The sequence below is a fragment of the Cuculus canorus genome, chromosome 5, assembly GCF_017976375.1.
Source record: "Cuculus canorus isolate bCucCan1 chromosome 5, bCucCan1.pri, whole genome shotgun sequence".
In the NCBI taxonomy this organism is placed as follows: domain Eukaryota; kingdom Metazoa; phylum Chordata; class Aves; order Cuculiformes; family Cuculidae; genus Cuculus; species Cuculus canorus.
Window position 1 is genome coordinate 4,196,405 of NC_071405.1, and position 18,325 is coordinate 4,214,729.

Sequence of the window (18,325 nt, forward strand, 5' to 3'; positions counted from 1 at the left end):
TTCAGTAAAGAAATTTTTCCTGATATCCAATGTGAACCTCCTCTGGCACAACTTGAGGGTGTTTCTTCTCATCTTGGAGAGAAATAACTCCAAATCCCAGGAGTTGGTACCTCGCTCTTTTCCTAGTGGTGTTAAAGTTATTTGTTAAAAACAAATTGAACTTCATGGAAGTTCAAATTTTCAGCCAGGAAATACAAACACATGGAAAAACAAATCCAAACCTTTCCAAAGATACTTTTTCAGGGGGAACTCAGTCTCACCTCACCTCTTTGTCATGATTGTGTTTTTACTGTTGCTTTGGGTGTTTGCTTTTGTGAAGGGTTAAAAGGCACGTGCTTGCTTGGAAGTGCACCTGATGGGTGGCTGAGCTGGGATGCTCTCGTTAGTGATGGTAGCTCATCTAGGTGCAAGGTCTTAGTAGGGCTCAAAAAGGGTTGGACGTCTCTATGGATAACAGATACCTCTGCGATGATGTTGGGTGGATGCGTAAATGCTTGTGCTTCGGGGCGTAAGCCAAGCCCTAACCCAAAGGGAGAGACAGAGAAGCTTCCCTGGGTTCTGTGTGCGGACAACCCATCTGGGGTGGGTTTATGCTTTTCCCAGAAAGACAGGGGTCCAAAGGATTTTAGCAGAGTGAGTTTCATGGCCCAGTGTAGTCACTTGAAAAATCCTTTACACCTGCAAGAGCAGCAGTGTCATCCCTGCAAGGGAGAAGATCGCTGGGGCTCCAGGGCTGATGAGAGGCAGCAGCCAAACCCGCAGTGCCTTCCCATGCTGAAGTTTGCTGTTGGTACGTGACAGCCTCCAGAGCTTCTCATTGGGGCTCTTCCCTATGCAATCCACCTAGCTCCTTTCCCTAAGCACCCATATACATCCCATGGAACCCCATCTCATTGCAGGTACTCCCATCCCCTTTGATTCCCAGGAGGCAAAGCGGAGAGCTCAGGGTAGGGTTGAGATAGCTGTGGGCACTGCGAAGCCGTCAGTGAAGCACCGTGGCCAACCACCACGCATTTTATGGTTTCATTTGATTTTTTATTTTTTTTTTCGGGGGAACTCTGCTGCATCCCGGGCCGCGAGGGGGAAATAACCTCTTTGATTTTATTTTTTTCAGTTCTCTCAGGCCAGACACACCACAGCCCTTTGAAACGCTCTGTGTCCCTTACCCCACCCATGAATGTGCCAAACCAACCTTTAGGACATGGATGGATGTCTCATGAGGACTTACGAGCTAGAGGACCCCAGTGCATCCCTTCCGATCATGCCCCCCTGTCTCCACAAAGCAGTGTAGCCTCTTCGGGAAGTGGTGGGAGTGAACATTTAGAAGATCAGCCTTCCGCTCGTAACACATTCCAGGAGGAAGGGAGTGGGATGAAAGGTGAGTGAAAAACCAGATGCCTCCCCAACCCCCCAGAACTCAGAGGCAGGAGGGGAAAAGCCATTTTCCCAGCAGCATGGGGCTCGTTTGGCGGTTTGGGGCGAGAGTCCTCCTAACCAAACGGGGCCCTTTGGCATTTCTTCCCGGTGTAGGAATTTAGTTTTAGGAGGATGGGTTAGATTTTCTTTTAAGCCATGGCTGGCCCCAATCTGATGTCTTGCAGTTGGGTGCCAGTGAGTTGGTTTTGCCCCCAAATCTGCAAGCTGCCAGCTTTCCAAAAAGCTGGGAGTTTTACTTAGCCCTGTGAGTGACGCTCTTTTCTCTTTCTTTGTTTCTTTCTTTTATTACAGTGAAAAATAAGCTTGGCATAGGTTTAGCAAGACAAGTGTGATTTACTATTGTGGTGTTTGATACCTACCAAGTATGTGGGGAAGTTTTGGCTCTGGATGCTTGTTTGCAGTGAATTTGTCCTTCGTATTTCAGCTGTTTTTCCTGTTACACGTGCATTTCATGGAGATTTTAGCGATAAATACGTGTGATCCTGTTGGTAAACAAAGCAGAAACAAAACCCTATTGCTGCAGCCAAAGACGGAGAGCAAACTTCAGGCTGTAAGGAATGAATAGATCATAGAATCATAGAATGGTTTGGGTTGGAAGGGTCGTTAAAGATTATCCAGTTCCAATCCTCTGCCATGGGCAGGGACACCTCCCACTGGATCAGGGGCTCCAAGCCCCATCCAACCTGGCCTGGAACACCTCCAGGGATGGGGCAGTGACAGCTTCTCTGGGCAACCTGGGCCAGTGCCTCCCCACCCTCACAGCAAAACATTTCTTCCTAAGATCTCATCTCAATCTCCCTTCTTTCAGCTGAAAACCATTCCCCCTCGCCCTCTCCCTGCACTCCCTGATCAGGAGCCCCCCCGCAGCTTTCCTGGAGCCCCTTTCAGTGCTGGGAGGATAAAATCCGAGAACCATAGACTGTATATTCCTGTGAGCAGACAAAATGCCTGCAAATGAACCCACAGCTATCAGGCTGATTTAAAAACCAGCAATTTTCACTGATGCAAAGCAGCTCTATGGGGTAAACACTGATGGTGTATCAGAATAAGGAAATAGTCATATTTTTTCAATAGTCTCAAGGTCTGATGTTGTTCTAATTACAGACAAAGCCAGACAGGCATCAATCTCAGTAATGTGGAACTGCGTTTGACTTTATTTGATGTGCATGAAATAAATGCCTTAAGAAAACCCTCAGGTTTTCCTGTGAGAGGATGCTCGGGGCTCAGCCTTTTTCCCGGCCAGACTTTACACCATAGCGTTGCTCTGGGGGGAAGGAGATGGGCTGTAGATGCGGCAGGAGGGTTTTCTGAGCATGGTGGCCTCACAGAGCCAGGCTTTTCTTCTCAGTGGCTCCACAGCTAATCAGGTAGCTCAGCCAGGGAATGTGTCTCCAGCGGTATTGGAGGCTCTGTGCCAACTTGTGACTCTCGCTGCCTGCGTGACCTTATGAAGGACCAGCAGGCAGCTCAGAGGGGTCACCGTGAGCATGTTGAAGACTAAGTTGCCATCAGTGTGGAGTGTCCCCAAGGTTTTCCATGCCTGGGGCCACATCCTGCAGTCTGTTAGATCAGGGAAACCCTTTTTTTTTTGGAGCAAGTGGTGGAGAGGAGTCTGTTTAACACTACATTTCTCCAATTTTCTTCTGATGGAGCTGTGGAGGAGACTGTGGGGAGCTTTGCTTCCTGTGACCTGCAGCTCTGGGACCGTGGAGAGGAACTTATACAGCGCAATGCGATCAATCTCTTTGTCCAAATCTGCAAAACCCAAAGGCTATCCACAGGAATAATCAATTAGAATCATAGAATCACAGAATCGTTAAGGTTGGATAAGACCTCCAAGCTCATCCAGTCCAACTGTTAGTCCAACCCCACCGTATCTACTAATCCATGTCCCAAAGTGCCGCATCTATGTGGTTTTTTTAACCCCTCCAGGGATGGAGACTTCCCCACTGCCCTGGGCAGCCTCTGCCAGCGCTTCACCAGTCTTTTAGTAAAGAAATTTTTCCTAATATCTAATATAAACCTCCCCTGGCGTAACTTGAGGCCATTTCCTCTCGTTCCATCAGTTGTCGCTTGGGAGGATTAAATAAATAAATAAATTCCACACGCTAAATAAATTTATTTAATTAATCAATTAATTAAATTACCCAGATTAAGACAGCCCATTGCTGCTGCATGCAGCCCCGATGGGGCAGTGTCTTCTCTTCCCCAACGCACCCCTTCCCGAGCATGCTCTTTCTCTGGAGGATGGTTTAATACATCTAAACCTGGTTCCCCTCCCATCACTGAGTCAGCCAGTTTGAATTTGTCCCGCTGTCCGGGGACGTGCAAAACAGATGTCTCCAGCCGCTGGCCTCCACGACTGCCATGTCCTTCCCTCTGTTGTATTTTCTTCAGACTGAACCAATCTAGTTTCTTCCCAGATGTTTTTTCCTAAACTTGGTGGTGTTCTCACTTTTCCCTAACTTTTTTTTTTCCAGAAAGTCTGTATTTTATTGAAGGTTTGTTGCCCAAAACTAAAGCAGAGACTTGCTTGCAGTGTTCTTGTGGCTGTAGAGCTCATCGTCCTGAAATAACACACCACCATAGGCTGCCTACGACCCATTGTATCCCCACAGCTTTCCTGCAAAAAAAAAACCAACCCAGTACTGCCCGTTCCCTGCCCTCGGTTCGTGCTGTTTCTTGTTCCTACAGAAACGCACAACTTGGTGCATTTTTATTGGGTTGCATCTTATTTCATCCAGACCGGTTGCTCCGTTTGCCAAGTCCCTTCTCTGAATTGCAGCCACGTCTTCCCAAGCGCCTGCAGGCTCTCGTGGTTTGGTGTCACCCGTATCTCTTGTCGGATTGCTCCTTCTTTAACATCTTACATGATATCCAGGGGGTAGTGAGGAAACCAGACCCATGACAGCCCCCCGTCCGCTGCGGCTTAGCAGTTCATCTCCCCTAATGTCACCTATTTGTCTCCTTTCCATCTATCTTTGCACTGAAGGAAAAGTGCCCTTTGGCTTTTTCCCGGCCCCCGGTTTCTCCAGGGGCAGATGCAGACACTTTGTTCCTAGCAGAGCGCATCCGTCTGTCTGTCCATTGCTTCCCAGGACGCAGCTTGAGGTGCATCAGGAAGAGGGTTTGGGTGGAGCTGGAGGTTTCTGCTGCGAGTGCATCCGTGGCTTAGGATGTGCGGGTGATGTAAGGGCGCTTCCGAAGATGTCCTGTGTATACATTGACCTGTATATAAATATGTATGTATGGCAGGGGAAATTGTTTTCCTTCTGAATTCCCATGCCAGCACCCAGATAGCCAAGGGCTGGCCAAACTCCGGCATTTCATGCCTATAGAGGACAATGTACGTGTGCCCCATGAAAATTCTTGGTTTGCTGCTCGCATCATAGAATCGTGGATTGGTTTGAGTTGGAAGGGACCTTAAAGATCATCTAATTCCAACCCCCTGCCGTGGGCAGGGACACCTCCCACTGGATCAGGTTGCTCCAAGCCCCATCCATCCTGACTTTGAACACCTCCAGGGATGGGGCAGCCACCAGTTCCCTGGGCAGACTGTCCCAGTGGCTCACCACCCTCACTGTGGAGAAGTCTTCAGTTTGCTGCTCACATCAGACACAGCGTTTCTGGCAGCCTTGTCATGACTTTGCAATTAGCTCCTGGTAATCAACCATTAAAGAATAGCTCTGCAGATGGATGTCTTGCTACTCCATGGAGATCGTTAGGAAGTCTGACTTTCCAAGGACCACACAATTGCCTTAGATGACCTCGCATCTCCTGGTTGCCTCTTCACCATGGGAAGAGGGAAAGCTCCACTACATTCCCTCTGTGTTTGGGCTCCCCAGCCCTCTTCTGGGGTTGCCATTCGTGCTGGTAAGGGGGCTCTGGGACCATCATAACTCCCCAAAATTAGGAGGAGACCCAGGGAGGCCAACATAAAGGCGGAGAGAAGCTCCTTCTGCACTCAGATACTCTGTAGAGGTTGGAGATGGGTCTTCTGCAGGGTTTAATGTCTATGTTAGAAGTTGCATCTGTCTTCTGAAAGTGTCCCCATGAGCTTTGCCATCAGCACAGATGTGCACCAAAGGCAGATGTCCCCAGGGGACATGTGATCAGGTAGATTTTTAATGTTTCATCATTAAAATGAAATGGTTTTTTGTTAAAATGAAGTTGATATTCAGTTTGAAGTTGAGATTCTCACGTTGGAAACAGAAGACTTTCTGCTAATAGCTTTTAGGTTTTTTAAACAGAAGATTGGTTTAAGAGGCCTCCAGTGGCAGCTTTTAGGCATGTTTCCTGTTGGGACTTCTGGGGAATGGCAAAATTCAGCCCTTCCATGCTCAGTTACTGTAGAAAGGGACAACTCTCTACAGCCAGCTCTCCGTGGCAGCCAGTTCTCCATGGGGCAATTCTTCGTGGGACACCTCTACACAGCTGTCTCTCCAGCAGGAGAATTCTACACGGGGAGCCCCAAGTGCCTGGCAAGAGTGCACACCAACACTCAAGGGCTTTGTGGAGCTCAGCAGGTGCCAGACCGCTCACTGCAGGTGCTCGGGGCTCTCTACGGACAGTTGTCCCCATGGAGAGTTGGCCATGTAGAGGTGTCCCACAGAGTCTTGGCTGTGGAGAGTTGTCCTAGACCTTTAAGTGCTTTGCCCCCATGTTTGGGGTGGGGTTGGTCTCCTGTGCAGCAGCTGAGGAATTCAATTGAAACACGAATTCTGATGTGTGTCCGGGAGTGGAGAGTGTGAGCAAAATACAGTATTTTGGGGCTGTTTGCATCACTTCTGCTTGTGTGTGAGTGGGGTTTGAGGGCAGTGGGCAGCAGGAGATTTCTGGTAGATGTAAAAATTGCCTTAGAGGACCAAACCAACGTCCATCTTGCCCTGTCCCCTCCAGTGACGAATTGTTGTTTTGGAAAGAGGTCTCTGACAACCCTTGACTTGCGTCTGCCCGCAGCAGTGGAGGCTCTGGGGACAGAGACCACCCATACTGTGGGACTGTTCTCCTTGTGCCATCTTATCCCTTTCCAAAGCAAGTCTGGCCTCACACTTTGCAGTTGGACCATCCTAAAAAACTCTTGAGGTTCACTAGTTGGCTGTGTTAAAGAAGGTTATCATAGAATCATGGAGTCACTAGATTGAAAAAGACCTTTGAGATCATCTAGCCCAACCATGCCTGTCCACTACTAAATCATATCCCTAAGCTCTTCATCTACCCGTCTTTTAACCCCCTCCAGGGATGGGGACTCCAGCACCTCCCTGGGCAGCCTCCCAGTGCCTTTCGGTTAAGAAATTTTTCCTAACATCCATTATTGGAGTTGTCCATGAATGTTGTCCCCGTGCTGGTGGTCAGCAGAGCACCAGCACCCGCAGCAGCCGCAGCCCGGCAGCAGAAGCACAGAAGCATAGGTTTTTGTCCCCAAAACGGTGCAAGCCCCCATTCCTTCTCCCCTCTCAGTGAGCACATTGGGCAGAGGAACCACATCGATGCAGCCTTGCCGCCAGCCACTACTCCTTCCCTTCATAGAATCATAGAATCATGGAATCAAGCTTGGAAAGGACCCATTGGATCATCGAGTCCAACCATTCCTAACACTCCCTAAACCATGTCTCTCAGCACTTCATCCACCCGTTCCTTGAACACCTCCAGGGAAGGTGACTCGACCCCCTCCCTGGGCAGCCTCTGCCAGTGCCCGAAAGTGCTCTTCAGGCTCTCCTGTGGACATGGGGTCCACCAGCTGCTCAAATCCCTTACATCCACTCAGGAATGATAAAAGAGAAGTTGCTGTTAAGCTGTATTTAGCCCCTAAAGAAACATTTCCTGAGCCTCCACCTGCTCTCTCCTTCCAAGTTATGGGGTTTGGGGCTGGAACATTGGTTTTTCAGTTCCTGCACTTGTCGCCGATTGAGACATTGGTGGGGAAGGGGACAAGGTCTAATGGACAAGGGTACTTCTGGGAGCGGAGTGCATGAGCTCAGGCTGAGCTTAAGTCAGGTTGTAGGTGCGAAATAAAGCAGGTCCCGATTTGGCGCAGCCTTTGAAGCCTTTAAGGTGCAAAGCATGGTGATGCGCTGCAGCACAGGTATCTGCAGAGACCCCTCCTCCCTCGTGGGGTGTCACCATGGGCCAACCAAAACTGCAAAACCCTGAGGATCTGCTGAGCAGGCTGAAACAGGGGAACCTCATGTCCTTCTCCATGGAGGACACCCCATCATGGGGTCTGGTGGGGTTTTGCATGCTGTGGACCACTCCCAGGTCCTTCCCTGTGGAACCACGTTTCTGTCAGGAAGGTAAAAGTATTTTTGAGTACCCAACCAGCCAGGTACAGAGGAACTACACTGCAAATAATGAGTGGGAAGGAAGAAGTCATTTCGTTCAGTGCCTTCGAGGTCCCAAGTGACCCTTTTGGAACAGGTTATGGGACCATCCTTGATGGCACATGGTCTTTCCATGCTCAAAAAAAAGCCTGTCTTTATTTCTCTTGAAATGGCCATTTAAATTTTCAGCACATACCATCTTTCTTCACACCATAAGTCAGTGTCTGCCGTCTGCAAAACAGCCATTTGCTCATCCCAAGCTCGACCATACTGTTCGCTTCCGTGCTTCCCACGTTCCCGGGAAAAGGGCAGTGAGGAGTTTGCCTGTGTGGTGATGCTTTGCCAACTCCCCATGGGCTAATTCCCAGTGACTTAGCCACAGCGACCCAACTTCTGAGGACATGTCCTCCTCCAGGGACTGGTTCCTCCTACCATCCATACCATAGAATCGTTGAATGGTTTGGGTTGGAAGGGACCTCAAAGCCCATCCAGTTGCAACCCCTCTGCCACGGGCAGGGACACCTCCCACTGGATCAGGTTGTTGTATCTCTAACGCTGTGTCCTCCAAAGGATCCATGAAGTTCAGTGAGGTATCTGAAGCACCGGTGGGATGGTGGATGGCACCTAATCGGCTCCTTATGTTGCTGTTGATGCTATTGCGCGTGGTTAAGCGGTGTCACGAGCTCAATGGGAGCTCTCATCTCCTTACCTTTGTGCTGCAGATGTCCCAGCCTGGCTGAAGAGCCTCCGGCTGCACAAGTACGCCGCCCTCTTCTCACAGATGACGTATGAGGAGATGATGGCCCTCACCGAATGCCAGCTTGAGGCACAAGTACGTCCCACATTGGTCAGAAAGGGATCAGCCGCGGTCCTGATTATAGCACAGTCAGTAGAGAAGACACCTCCATGCCTCTTTTTGCATCTCCGTGTGGCAGGCATTTTGCCACAGGTGTCTGGAAAGCAAACAGAGAAAGGAAAATTGGATCTCAGGGAGTGAAAATACTCGCACTGTACCTGAGAAAGACCTCGTCCAAGCTTTCAGACTAAAGTCCTGGCATGAAAATCCCATCACTGGGAGCTGCACTTTGTTTTTTGTCTGCTTGGAGTTAAGTCCAGGAGTTTCAGCAGTACAGCTTTAAAGTCAGTGGGGTTTTGGTGGCCGGTTGCCTTGTTAACCTTCAAAGATGTCCCCACTTTCAAATTTACCTCTGTGTTATTATAGAATCTTAGAATCATGGAATGGTTTGGGTTGGAAGGGACCTCAAAGCCCATCCAGTTCCACCCCTGCCAGGGACACCTCCCACTGGATTCGGTTGCTTCAAGCCCCATCTAACCCAGCCTTGAACACCTCCAGGGATGGAGAAGCCACCATTTCTCTGGGCCACAAGAGATGGAGGGGGCTGCTCACGTGTGAGATATGCCAGGGAGGGACAGGCAAGCTGGATGTCTCCACCTCCAGCAAGTCTCTGAGTGGTTTTCTGTGCCCCCTACTACTCTGTGCACTCAGAAATTTGATTAATTCACAGCAGCCCTCTCGTTTAGGGGTGGAAGGGTTTGGGCTGACCCTGCTGTCTGGTGGAAATGTTAATCCCAGGTTTTGTGCTGTTTTTGCAGAACGTTACCAAAGGCGCAAGACACAAAATAGTCATCAGTATCCAAAAGCTAAAAGAAAGACAAAACCTGCTCAAATCTTTAGAAAGGGTAAGTAATCAACTCCTTTTGTATTTCCTCTTTTTCCAGAAGCCAGGAATTAATTCTGGTTTGAAGCAGGCTTTGGTTACACACAGTGTTGGGATCTTTTACAGAGGAATTTGTTTCTGGCTTTGCCATATCTGAATAATGTCTCAAACACCTCTGTTCCAGATGCAGATTTTATTTGGGGCTGTGTTTTGCACTGTGGGTCCTGATCCATCTCTGGCAGGTGGGATGGATATGCCCCACGGCACTGGTACAAGCTCTGCCCAGCTCCAGGGTGCTTGGAAACACCTGAGCTCCAGGTGGTGGAGGACACCGTCCCAGTGACACTGATGAGAATGTGGTCACCCATGCACTGAGCTGTGGTGCAGGACCATCTCTAGCCACACCAGCCACCGTGGTCCTCTCTCTTGTTGGAGAACCAGCTGGGCAGAGCCTTTAAGCCCTGGTTATCCCTCAGCCACTTGATTAACTCTCTTGTCTTGATGCCAGTGCCCGTCTTAAGACCCCTCCACGAATAGCAGTCCTCGCAGGGACCCCCAAACCCTGCCCCTACCTCTCTATCCCCAAAAAGAGGTGAGATTTCCCAGTCTGTCATATCAAGGACCACTGTGCTTTTCTGGAGCTTCGTACAGGTAATCCCAGATAAACAGCCAGACACCTACTTCAGTGCCTGAGTACCATTTTACAGCTCCAAGGAGAACAAATAGAAACTTCTTTATCATAGAATCACCAGGTTGGAAAAGACCTCTGAGATCATTGAGTCCAACCATACCTGTCTGCCACTAATCCATATCCTTAAGTACATCATCTGCCCATCTTTTAAGCACCTCCAGGAATGAGGACTCCACCACCTCCCTGGGCAGCCTCTGCCACTGCCTGATGACCCTTTCGGTGAAAGATTTTTTCTTAGTGTCCAATCTGAACCTGCCCTGGTGCAGCTTGAGGCCATTCCCCCTTGTCCTATCACCTGGCACTTGGGAGAAGAGCCCAGCACCTCACCACAACCTCCTTTCGGGTAGTTGTAAACACCGACGAGGTCTCCCCTCAGCCTCTTCTTCTCTAGGCTAAGCGAGCCCAGGTCCTTCAGACTTGTTCTGCAACAATTTGTCCCTTCAACAAAAGCTTAAACCCTGCAGCAGTGGCTGTCGGGGATGCAGCAGCTCAACAAACCGGCTGGGAGCAGCTCAGCCAACCCTTCGCTATATATTATCGGAATATTATATTATATTTAATTGCACCACCTTCAAACAGTGACTCGCAGAGCCTCCCACTTGGGGCTTTTAAATACTTACGTGGTGTGTTGCTATTTATTGGTGTTTTCGTTAGCTCACTGCTTCACTATTTATTTATAATATGGGATTGTACTCGGAGTATGGCAGGAGCTAATAAAGCCATATTTACCTCCCTATACTAATAATAACTACTAAATCCAAGAGACAGCCTGCTGGATTGAGCTTGCTTCGGCAATGTGTTTTCCAGGCGATTGCACAGCCTCTTCCCCTTCTCCTCCACCTGCTTTTTGAAATATGGTATTGATTGACCAGCACGGGGCGGAGGGTGAGCCCAGTTCAGCTGACACAAGCAGCCACACACACTGTAAAACAGCGGAGATAAATGACAGGGGCTTTTTTTGAGCCCTCGTGGGGTGGATTTGGGCTGTGGGGCTGTCTGACTGTTGGGGCTCGGAGCTGCCTGCGAGCTGCTTTACTTGGGAGGAGACGTCTCTGGTTTTCCAGGCTTCCCATCTGATTTTTTTTTTGCTAAACAAGAGCATGTGTGGGACTTGATTTATTTTTTTTTTTAGGCAGTGTGTCGTTGCTAAAGATCGCTGCTTTTTTGGAAAGAGCTGCTCCACCCCTCTCCGCCACTTAGCAGAGCAGGATTTTTTCCCTGAAATAATAATGCCAGCAGATTGATGCCAGGTCTTTGAGAGAAGCGGAGCTAAGACATCCAAGAGCAAACTGGAGATGCAGCAGAAATTAGGATGAACAACCATTTCTGGCTCACTTGCAGCCTGTGCGCCCACTTTGTGCCTCTTCCCTAGGCGCAGCAAGGACTCACCCCAAAAAACACCTCTTTCCGAGCAGCATCACATGAACCAAACCGTGCAGGAGCCTGCATTGAGCTGTTCTGGTCCAGGCTGCATTAAAACCAAAATGCAGTAATTTCCCATCAGCGGGACGAGAATCTGACCCTAGAAAGGGAGTTCTTGATCCACCCTATAACCAGGGCAAGGGTGGGAGTGTGTGCAAATGCTCCCTCTTGGGTGGACTTCACCCAGGATCTCCAGGCTGAATATTTTTGCTGTAGGGATATAAGATCCCTGGAGGTGTTCAAAGCCAGGTTGGATGGGGCTTGGGCAACCTGATCTAGTGGGAAGTGTCCCTGCCTACAGCAGGGGGGTTGGAATTAGGTCATCTTTAAGGTCCCTTCCAACTCAAACCATTCTGTGATATTCTGTAAGTTCACCTGCAGCTTCTTGTGTCCAACCAAACCCACCCTGCCCCCCTTGAAAGCCTCGCTTTCCCCTCTGCGTCTGCTCCCCGAGCCCATCCCAGCGTGGATGGAGACGTCTCCGGTTCACTGCTACACGATGGGCTCCTGCATCCCAGTGTGGTCCTGGGATCTGTGACAGTCCCAGGGTATAAGGATGCTGTGGAAAGCTCTCTGGGGAAGGGCAGTGCTGGAAACTGGAGACAAGCCCACATTAAAAAACACAATTCCAATGAAATAAGGCTGAAATGTCGCAGTTGTGGGATTGCCAGTGAAGGAGCAAGATACCCGCTGGTGTGGGCATTGAAATCTCACAGGCCCAGTCATTCCCACAGAGTTGCCATCTTTCTGGTGGGAATGTGGAAAGGCTAAAGCTGGATTCTTGCTGGTTTTGTGTCTTGCTGGTTTTGTGTTTGGTTAATGGGGCACGTTTATCTCTGAGGATTTAGGTCTGGACACATCCACTGATAATCAGACACAGTCCCTGCAGCAGCTCCGTGCTCTGGGTTCACCCCTTCTGTAAGCAAAAGAGTCAGAGAATGAGAGAAAAGTTTGGGTTGGAAGAGACTTAAAGCCCATCCAGTTCCACCCCCTGCCATGGGCAGGGACACCTCCCACTGGATCAGGTTGCGCCAAGCCCCATCCAACCTGGCCTTGAACCCCTCCAGGGATGGGGCAGCCACCACTGCTCTGGACAACCTGGGCCAGGGCCTCCCCACCCTCACAGAAAAATATTTCTTCCTAAGATCTCATCTCAATCTCGCCTCTTGCAGCTGAAAACCTTTCCCCGTTGTCCTGTCCCTGCACTCCCTGATGAAGACCCCCTCTCCAGCTTTCCTGGAGCCCCTTTCAGTACTGGAAGCTGCTCTAAGGTCTCTCCGCAGCCTTCTCTTCTCCAGCCTGAACAACCGCAACCCTCTCAGCCTGGCCTCATAGCAGAGGGTCTCCAGTCCTTGGATTATCTTTGTAGCCTCCTCTGGACTCACTCCAAGAGTTCCATCTCCTTCTTATGTTGAGGACTCCAGAACTGGAAAAAGGGATCCAGGTGAGGTCTCACCAGAACAGAGCAGAGGAGCAGAATCCTCTCGTCACCCTGCTGGCCATGGAATGAGACACAACTGTAGATTATGGACTGCAAAAGGGTCCCAGAGCAGGAGCAATACCACCAGCTCTGCTGAGGATTTTCTGGAGGCAACAGTCTGGGTTTGGATCATAGTCTATGTCCTGTTATCCCTGCAGAGATAAACTCTCTTCTCTCACTTGAATCCACAGGACATCCTGGAAGGCGGCAACTTGCGTGTCCCGCTACAGGAACTACACCAAATGATCCTCACCCCTATCAAAGCCTACTCTTCCCAAAACTCAGGCACGGAGGAGCACAGCCGGGATGCGGACTCTCATCACCCCTCCTCCCTGATCGCCTCAGACAGCCAAGGCTCCGACTGCAAGGACTCTGCCGCAGCGGGGATGCAGCAGCACCATTTGCCGGGATGCGAGGGCGAGTCGGGAGGAGGCCCTTTGCCTGAAGGTGACCTGCCCGGACAGTTCACCAGAGTGATGGGGAAAGGTGAGCGGCTGTGATTGTGTCCTCGCTAGGGAGAGCTGCTTCGGGGCAGGGGGTGTGTGGTGGCAGCACAGGCAGCAGCCTTTCCCCGAGCCTCTGCAGGGTGACCATTTTTTGAGGCCCCGTTGTGCTGTGGTCAGAGATGAGAGTGTGGCTGGGGTGGTAGGCTGTGATTTTGGGGAGAGGCAGTGATGAGGTGGGCTGCTGCCCCAAGTCGAGGGTGGACAGCATCCTCTCCTTGTCCCAGTCAGGGATGGACAGCATCCCCTCCTTGTCCCAGTCAGGGGTGGACAGCATCCTTTCCTTGTCCCAGGTCAGGGATGGACAGCATCCTCTCCTTGTCCCAGTCAGGGGTGGACAGCATCCTCTCCTTGTCCCAAGTTGGGGGGGGACAGCATCCTCTCCTCGTCCCAAGTTGGGGGGGGACAGCATCCTCTCCTTGTCTCAGTCAGGGGTGGACAGTATCCTCTCCTTGTCTCAGTCAGGGGTGGACAGCATCGTCTCTTTGTCCCAGGTCAGGGGTGGACAACATCTCTTCACCTTAGGTCAGAAATGGGTGGCATCCTTTGCCTTCCCATCCCACTGATCCAGAGGTGTATTCAACAGCACCCCTTGGACTTTCTCTGCTTGTGAGGGCGTAGCAGTGGTGCATGAGCTGGACATGAGCCATCGTGAGTGCCAACCAGATGGGTCCAAGCCCCTTTTTAAGCCCCAGTTTAAATACAGGACATCCAAAATACTCTGATGCTGTTCCATGCCCATGGGATGCAGGGCTTTACATCACAGTTGATGCACTGGGAGGTGCACAGGAGCGATATGAGGTAGCGACCAATCTCCTGTGCCACAGACAAGGCTCTTTGAGCAACTTTGTACGAGCTTGGATATGTCCTCACCAACATCGGTGGCATTTGAGGTGTTGGTGCTGGCTGTGAGGAGACCCTGGGAAATAGGAGAGGTGAGCCTGGTCCACAGGCTCACATGGGAGGCCAAGAACAGAAAGAAACCCTCATTGTGAAAAATTTCCTCTTAATGTCTGGTCTAAATCTTCCCCCTTCCAATTTAAAGCCATTCCTCCTCATCCTGTCACTCCAGGCCCTTGTGAAAAGTCCCTCCACAGCTTTCCTGGAGCCCCTTCAGGTACTGGAAGGTCACTATAAGGTCTCTTTGGAGCCTTCTCTTCTCCAGGCTGAGCAATCCCAACTCTCTCAGCCTGTCCTCACAGCAGAGGTGCTCCAGCCCTCGGATCATCTTCATGGCCTCCTCTGGACCTGTTCCAACAGTTCCATCTCCTTCTTATATCTGGGATTCCAGAACTGGACACAGGACTCCAGGTGGGGTCTCACAAGAGCAGAGGGACAGAATCCCTTCCTTTGACCTGCTGTCCACGCTGCTTTGGATGCAGCCCAGGATACGCACTTCTCTTTGAACTCATTTCCACTTGCTTTTATGGCATTAATTCCAAAAGGGGTTAAAAGCCATTGGGAAAGGTGGGAATCCATTTGCAGCAGGAGCAGATTTTGGCCGTAGGAGCAGGAGCTCTCCCAATGCCTAGGAAGAGGGAATAATCCTGTGCCCCTAATTTGCTCAGGTCTAATTTTGGTGACTCCATTGGGGTTACTCTGGATTTACACCACCATAACAGAGAACAATATCTGGCCCTAAATATAGGATGGCACAGCAGTAACTGGAGAAGGGTGTTTTTTCCTCACTGATGTGACCTGCCTGTGGGACAAGGAAAACAGGACATCCAAGGTGTTCATTGCACCCCCTGGGCCCCATCTTGGTCTCCCTATGCCCATTTCTCTTCTCTTTTTTGTCTTCCAGTATGCACACAACTTTTAGTTTCCCGACCCGACGAAGAGAATATAAGTTCCTATTTACAGCTCATAGACAAATGTCTAATCCACGAGGTGAGTCGTGACAGCTCATCCAAAGCTGTTGTTCGCATCACTTAGAAACTGTTTCCAAAGTGTCTGTTGATATAAACTTTTTGGTTTCTAACACAAATATTTTTGGGGGGTATTAATAGTAATTCTGTACGGAACAGGGCTGGAGTGGGTGTTAGCTCCAAGCCTGGTGCATGGAATTGTTGCTCCCCAACTACGATTGTTTAAATGCCAAGACCTGGAGCTGGGGAATCCATCTGGCTTGGGACAGTCCCATCAACATCTGGATGAAAGACAAAATTCCCAGGATGAACATGCAGGAGGTTTCTATCAAACAGATTTGGCGTTCCCTTGGTCTTGCCGCCTCCTGTTTCGCAGCAGGATTTTGCAACAGAGGGATTTGTTTTTGCTCCTGATGGATCTGCCTTTGCTGGGTGATGCCTTGAAGTGGCCGAGGCTTTGTCGCAGGGCTCCGGCGTGCTCCTGCCTGCTGCCAAAGAGGGGTGACTGGCATCCCTCGTGTCCTGCAGCATTTCGTACCCATGCTGGCTGCACCTGGAAGAACAAGCTGCTTCTCCTCGCCTGCCCATATGGCAGGGATCAGAGGGGATTGTACACCCTCTTGCAGGAGCTGCAGGCTTTAAATGTTTCTCAGTTATTTGTTTATCAAAAAATATGCTGTCAAAACGCAGAAGAATCTCCTCTGGTGAGGGCTGATGGCTGCAAACCCCAAAAGGCACCACATGGAGCGTGGAAGAAGAGAAAGGCAGCTTCCAGCCCCTTTCCTTGCAGCTAAAGCTGGTGCAAAAGTTTGATCCGTGCATCTCTGTGGGGCCAAGCATGGAGATCTTGGATCGGGATGAAATAGATATTGGGCAAAAGGCGAATGCTTCAATATATTTTTTGAGCTGCGCTCCCAGACTCTTCTGTCCATCACGATGGGGCTTTTGGTGCGTTTTGCTGGCGGTGCCTGTGGTGTCAGTCGATGTTTGGCCCCGTGAAATACGGGGTGGTGGCACCCGCTGGCTGGGTTTGCTGCTAGCGGGTTTAGAGCTGTGAGTACGATCTTCTCAGGGCTTCATACAGATGCAGACGAACGGCTGGAGAGGAGAGCAGGTCTGCTCCCGCTCGCTTCCCTCTCAGAGAGCATCGGAGCCTGGAAATGCTACCTGGACTTTCTGGATGGCCAAGCAGGGCCATCTGCTAGAGGAGCAGAGGCGTGAAGAGAGGAAGCGAAGATGGTGGGAACAGATGCCCAGGGCTGGAGAGCAAAGCCAGGAGGACACAGTACTGCAGAGGGGCTTCTTTTCCAGGACCATCCAGGATGGATGTGGTGACGCAGCGTCACCGCACCGGTGCCAGCCTGTGTTCAAGACCACTGTCTGCATCAGCTCCAGCAGAAACAGTGCCAGGAGGGAGCGACTCCTCCACAGGGTGGTTTGGAGCAATCAAGTCACGCACTAACTGGCCTCCAAATTATCCTCTGGAGACCTCTGCTCCTCTCAGCCGGTGGCGTGGAGATGTTGGGTGTCTAAAGTTAGCCATGGTGGGCACATGAGTGTCCCCATAATCCACACTACCCACCGGTAGGTGTTGTTTTGGGAGGAGGTCTGTCCTCTCCATGGGTGACCTTCGCAGGGACCCCAGGAAGGTGATGGGTCTTACTCTGGGTCACCACCTGCAGAGGAGGAGCCAGGAACAGAGCTGAGCTCTGCCCAGCCACAAGAAGGAGGATGTAGGATGCCATGGAGCAGCTTTGCTTTCCAAATCCCAGCATTTTCCAACCTTGGGGGTGTTTTCTGAGCCATGTCCAGATGACAAATGTCAGCCCCTGGGAGACACCACCCACCAAACCCCGCAGGGCGCTGCACTTACACTCTGGACACCGCAGGAGCATTTTCTTGACCTGAGATAAGTAAATCCTTGACAGAGACCAGGGTTTCCCTCTGGAGTTGCTGATGGGACTCAGCTCGTGCCGCTGCTTGCTCTTCTTCACATACACAACCACATACTCATCTCTGCTTGCTTTGTCAAGAAAAATATTCATATGTTTCCTATTTTTTCTCTCCTTTTTTTCTTTTTTTTTTTTTGACAGGCGTTTACAGAGATCCAGAAGAAGCGGCTGCTGTCATGGAAACAGCAGGTGCAGAAACTCTTTCGGTCTTTCCCTCGGAAATCCCTCCTGGAGCTGTCAGGCTATCGGCAGCAGAGGAGGTACGTGGGATTTTGAGAGGAGATGCCGCAGCGGCCAGAGGAGCATCTCAAGTGGGACTGGTGGCTCCCAACAGGGAGGGGCAAATCCTGACGGGTTCAGAGCCATATTTTAGGCAGGATAAGAGTTGGAAAAGCTTTAGCAATAAAACCCCAGGCGTTGGCTAGGAAGGCAAAGCAGCAGTAAGTTTTCTTGCATGCGTGGTCAGCCCCTACCCCACTAATTCCCACCACAGCTCCCTGGCTCCGAACCCAGCGCTTCCCAGCTGTGCAGAGTGTCTGCAGCACTGGGCAGCCGGCTCTGCCCCTGCTCCTGCCTTTGCTGGTGACATCACTGCTGGATTTTCACCAAAAAGCTGTCAACTAGCGAGAAAAAAAAAGCTTAAAGCCTGCAGAGGGTGCAGAGCCAGGGGCTGCGGTCAGAAAGCCTGGGTGGGGGTGTGTTGTGAACACCGTCTTTGCTCACTTCCAAGGTGGAATTGCTGGATTTCGGGTGATCCTAGAAAGCATTGGAGTTACAGCAAGAAGAGATATTTTTAGGTCAGGTTTAACAACAGCGTCAGCCCTTTGTTTCATTCTACTAAAGCTGTTTTATTGCAGTGTTGTGCAAGTTCTTTCTTCTCAAAAAGAAAAGGGGTTTGGAGATAACTGGGACCGTGGAGACAGCCAGGATGTGAGCTCACAAGGACTGAGCACAGAACCAGAGTGTTCCCCAG

At 50.5% G+C, this 18,325-nt stretch overlaps 1 protein-coding gene across 4 annotated transcripts in view; it reads left to right on the forward strand.

Moving 5' to 3' along the window:
* Window positions 1–18,325, forward strand: part of SAMD4A (sterile alpha motif domain containing 4A) — a 138,840-nt gene that overhangs the window by 99,902 nt on the left and 20,613 nt on the right. For 2 of the 4 annotated variants that reach the window (XM_054066829.1, XM_054066830.1), the window contains exons 4-9: window positions 1,115–1,378; window positions 8,480–8,589; window positions 9,372–9,458; window positions 13,221–13,515; window positions 15,337–15,422; window positions 17,494–17,612. In XM_054066829.1, coding sequence (XP_053922804.1) covers window positions 1,115–1,378; window positions 8,480–8,589; window positions 9,372–9,458; window positions 13,221–13,515; window positions 15,337–15,422; window positions 17,494–17,612 — 961 coding nt within the window. The remainder of the gene's footprint in view (window positions 1–1,114; window positions 1,379–8,479; window positions 8,590–9,371; window positions 9,459–13,220; window positions 13,516–15,336; window positions 15,423–17,493; window positions 17,613–18,325) is intronic. The other 2 variants (XM_054066831.1, XM_054066832.1) reach the window with 1 other exon arrangement.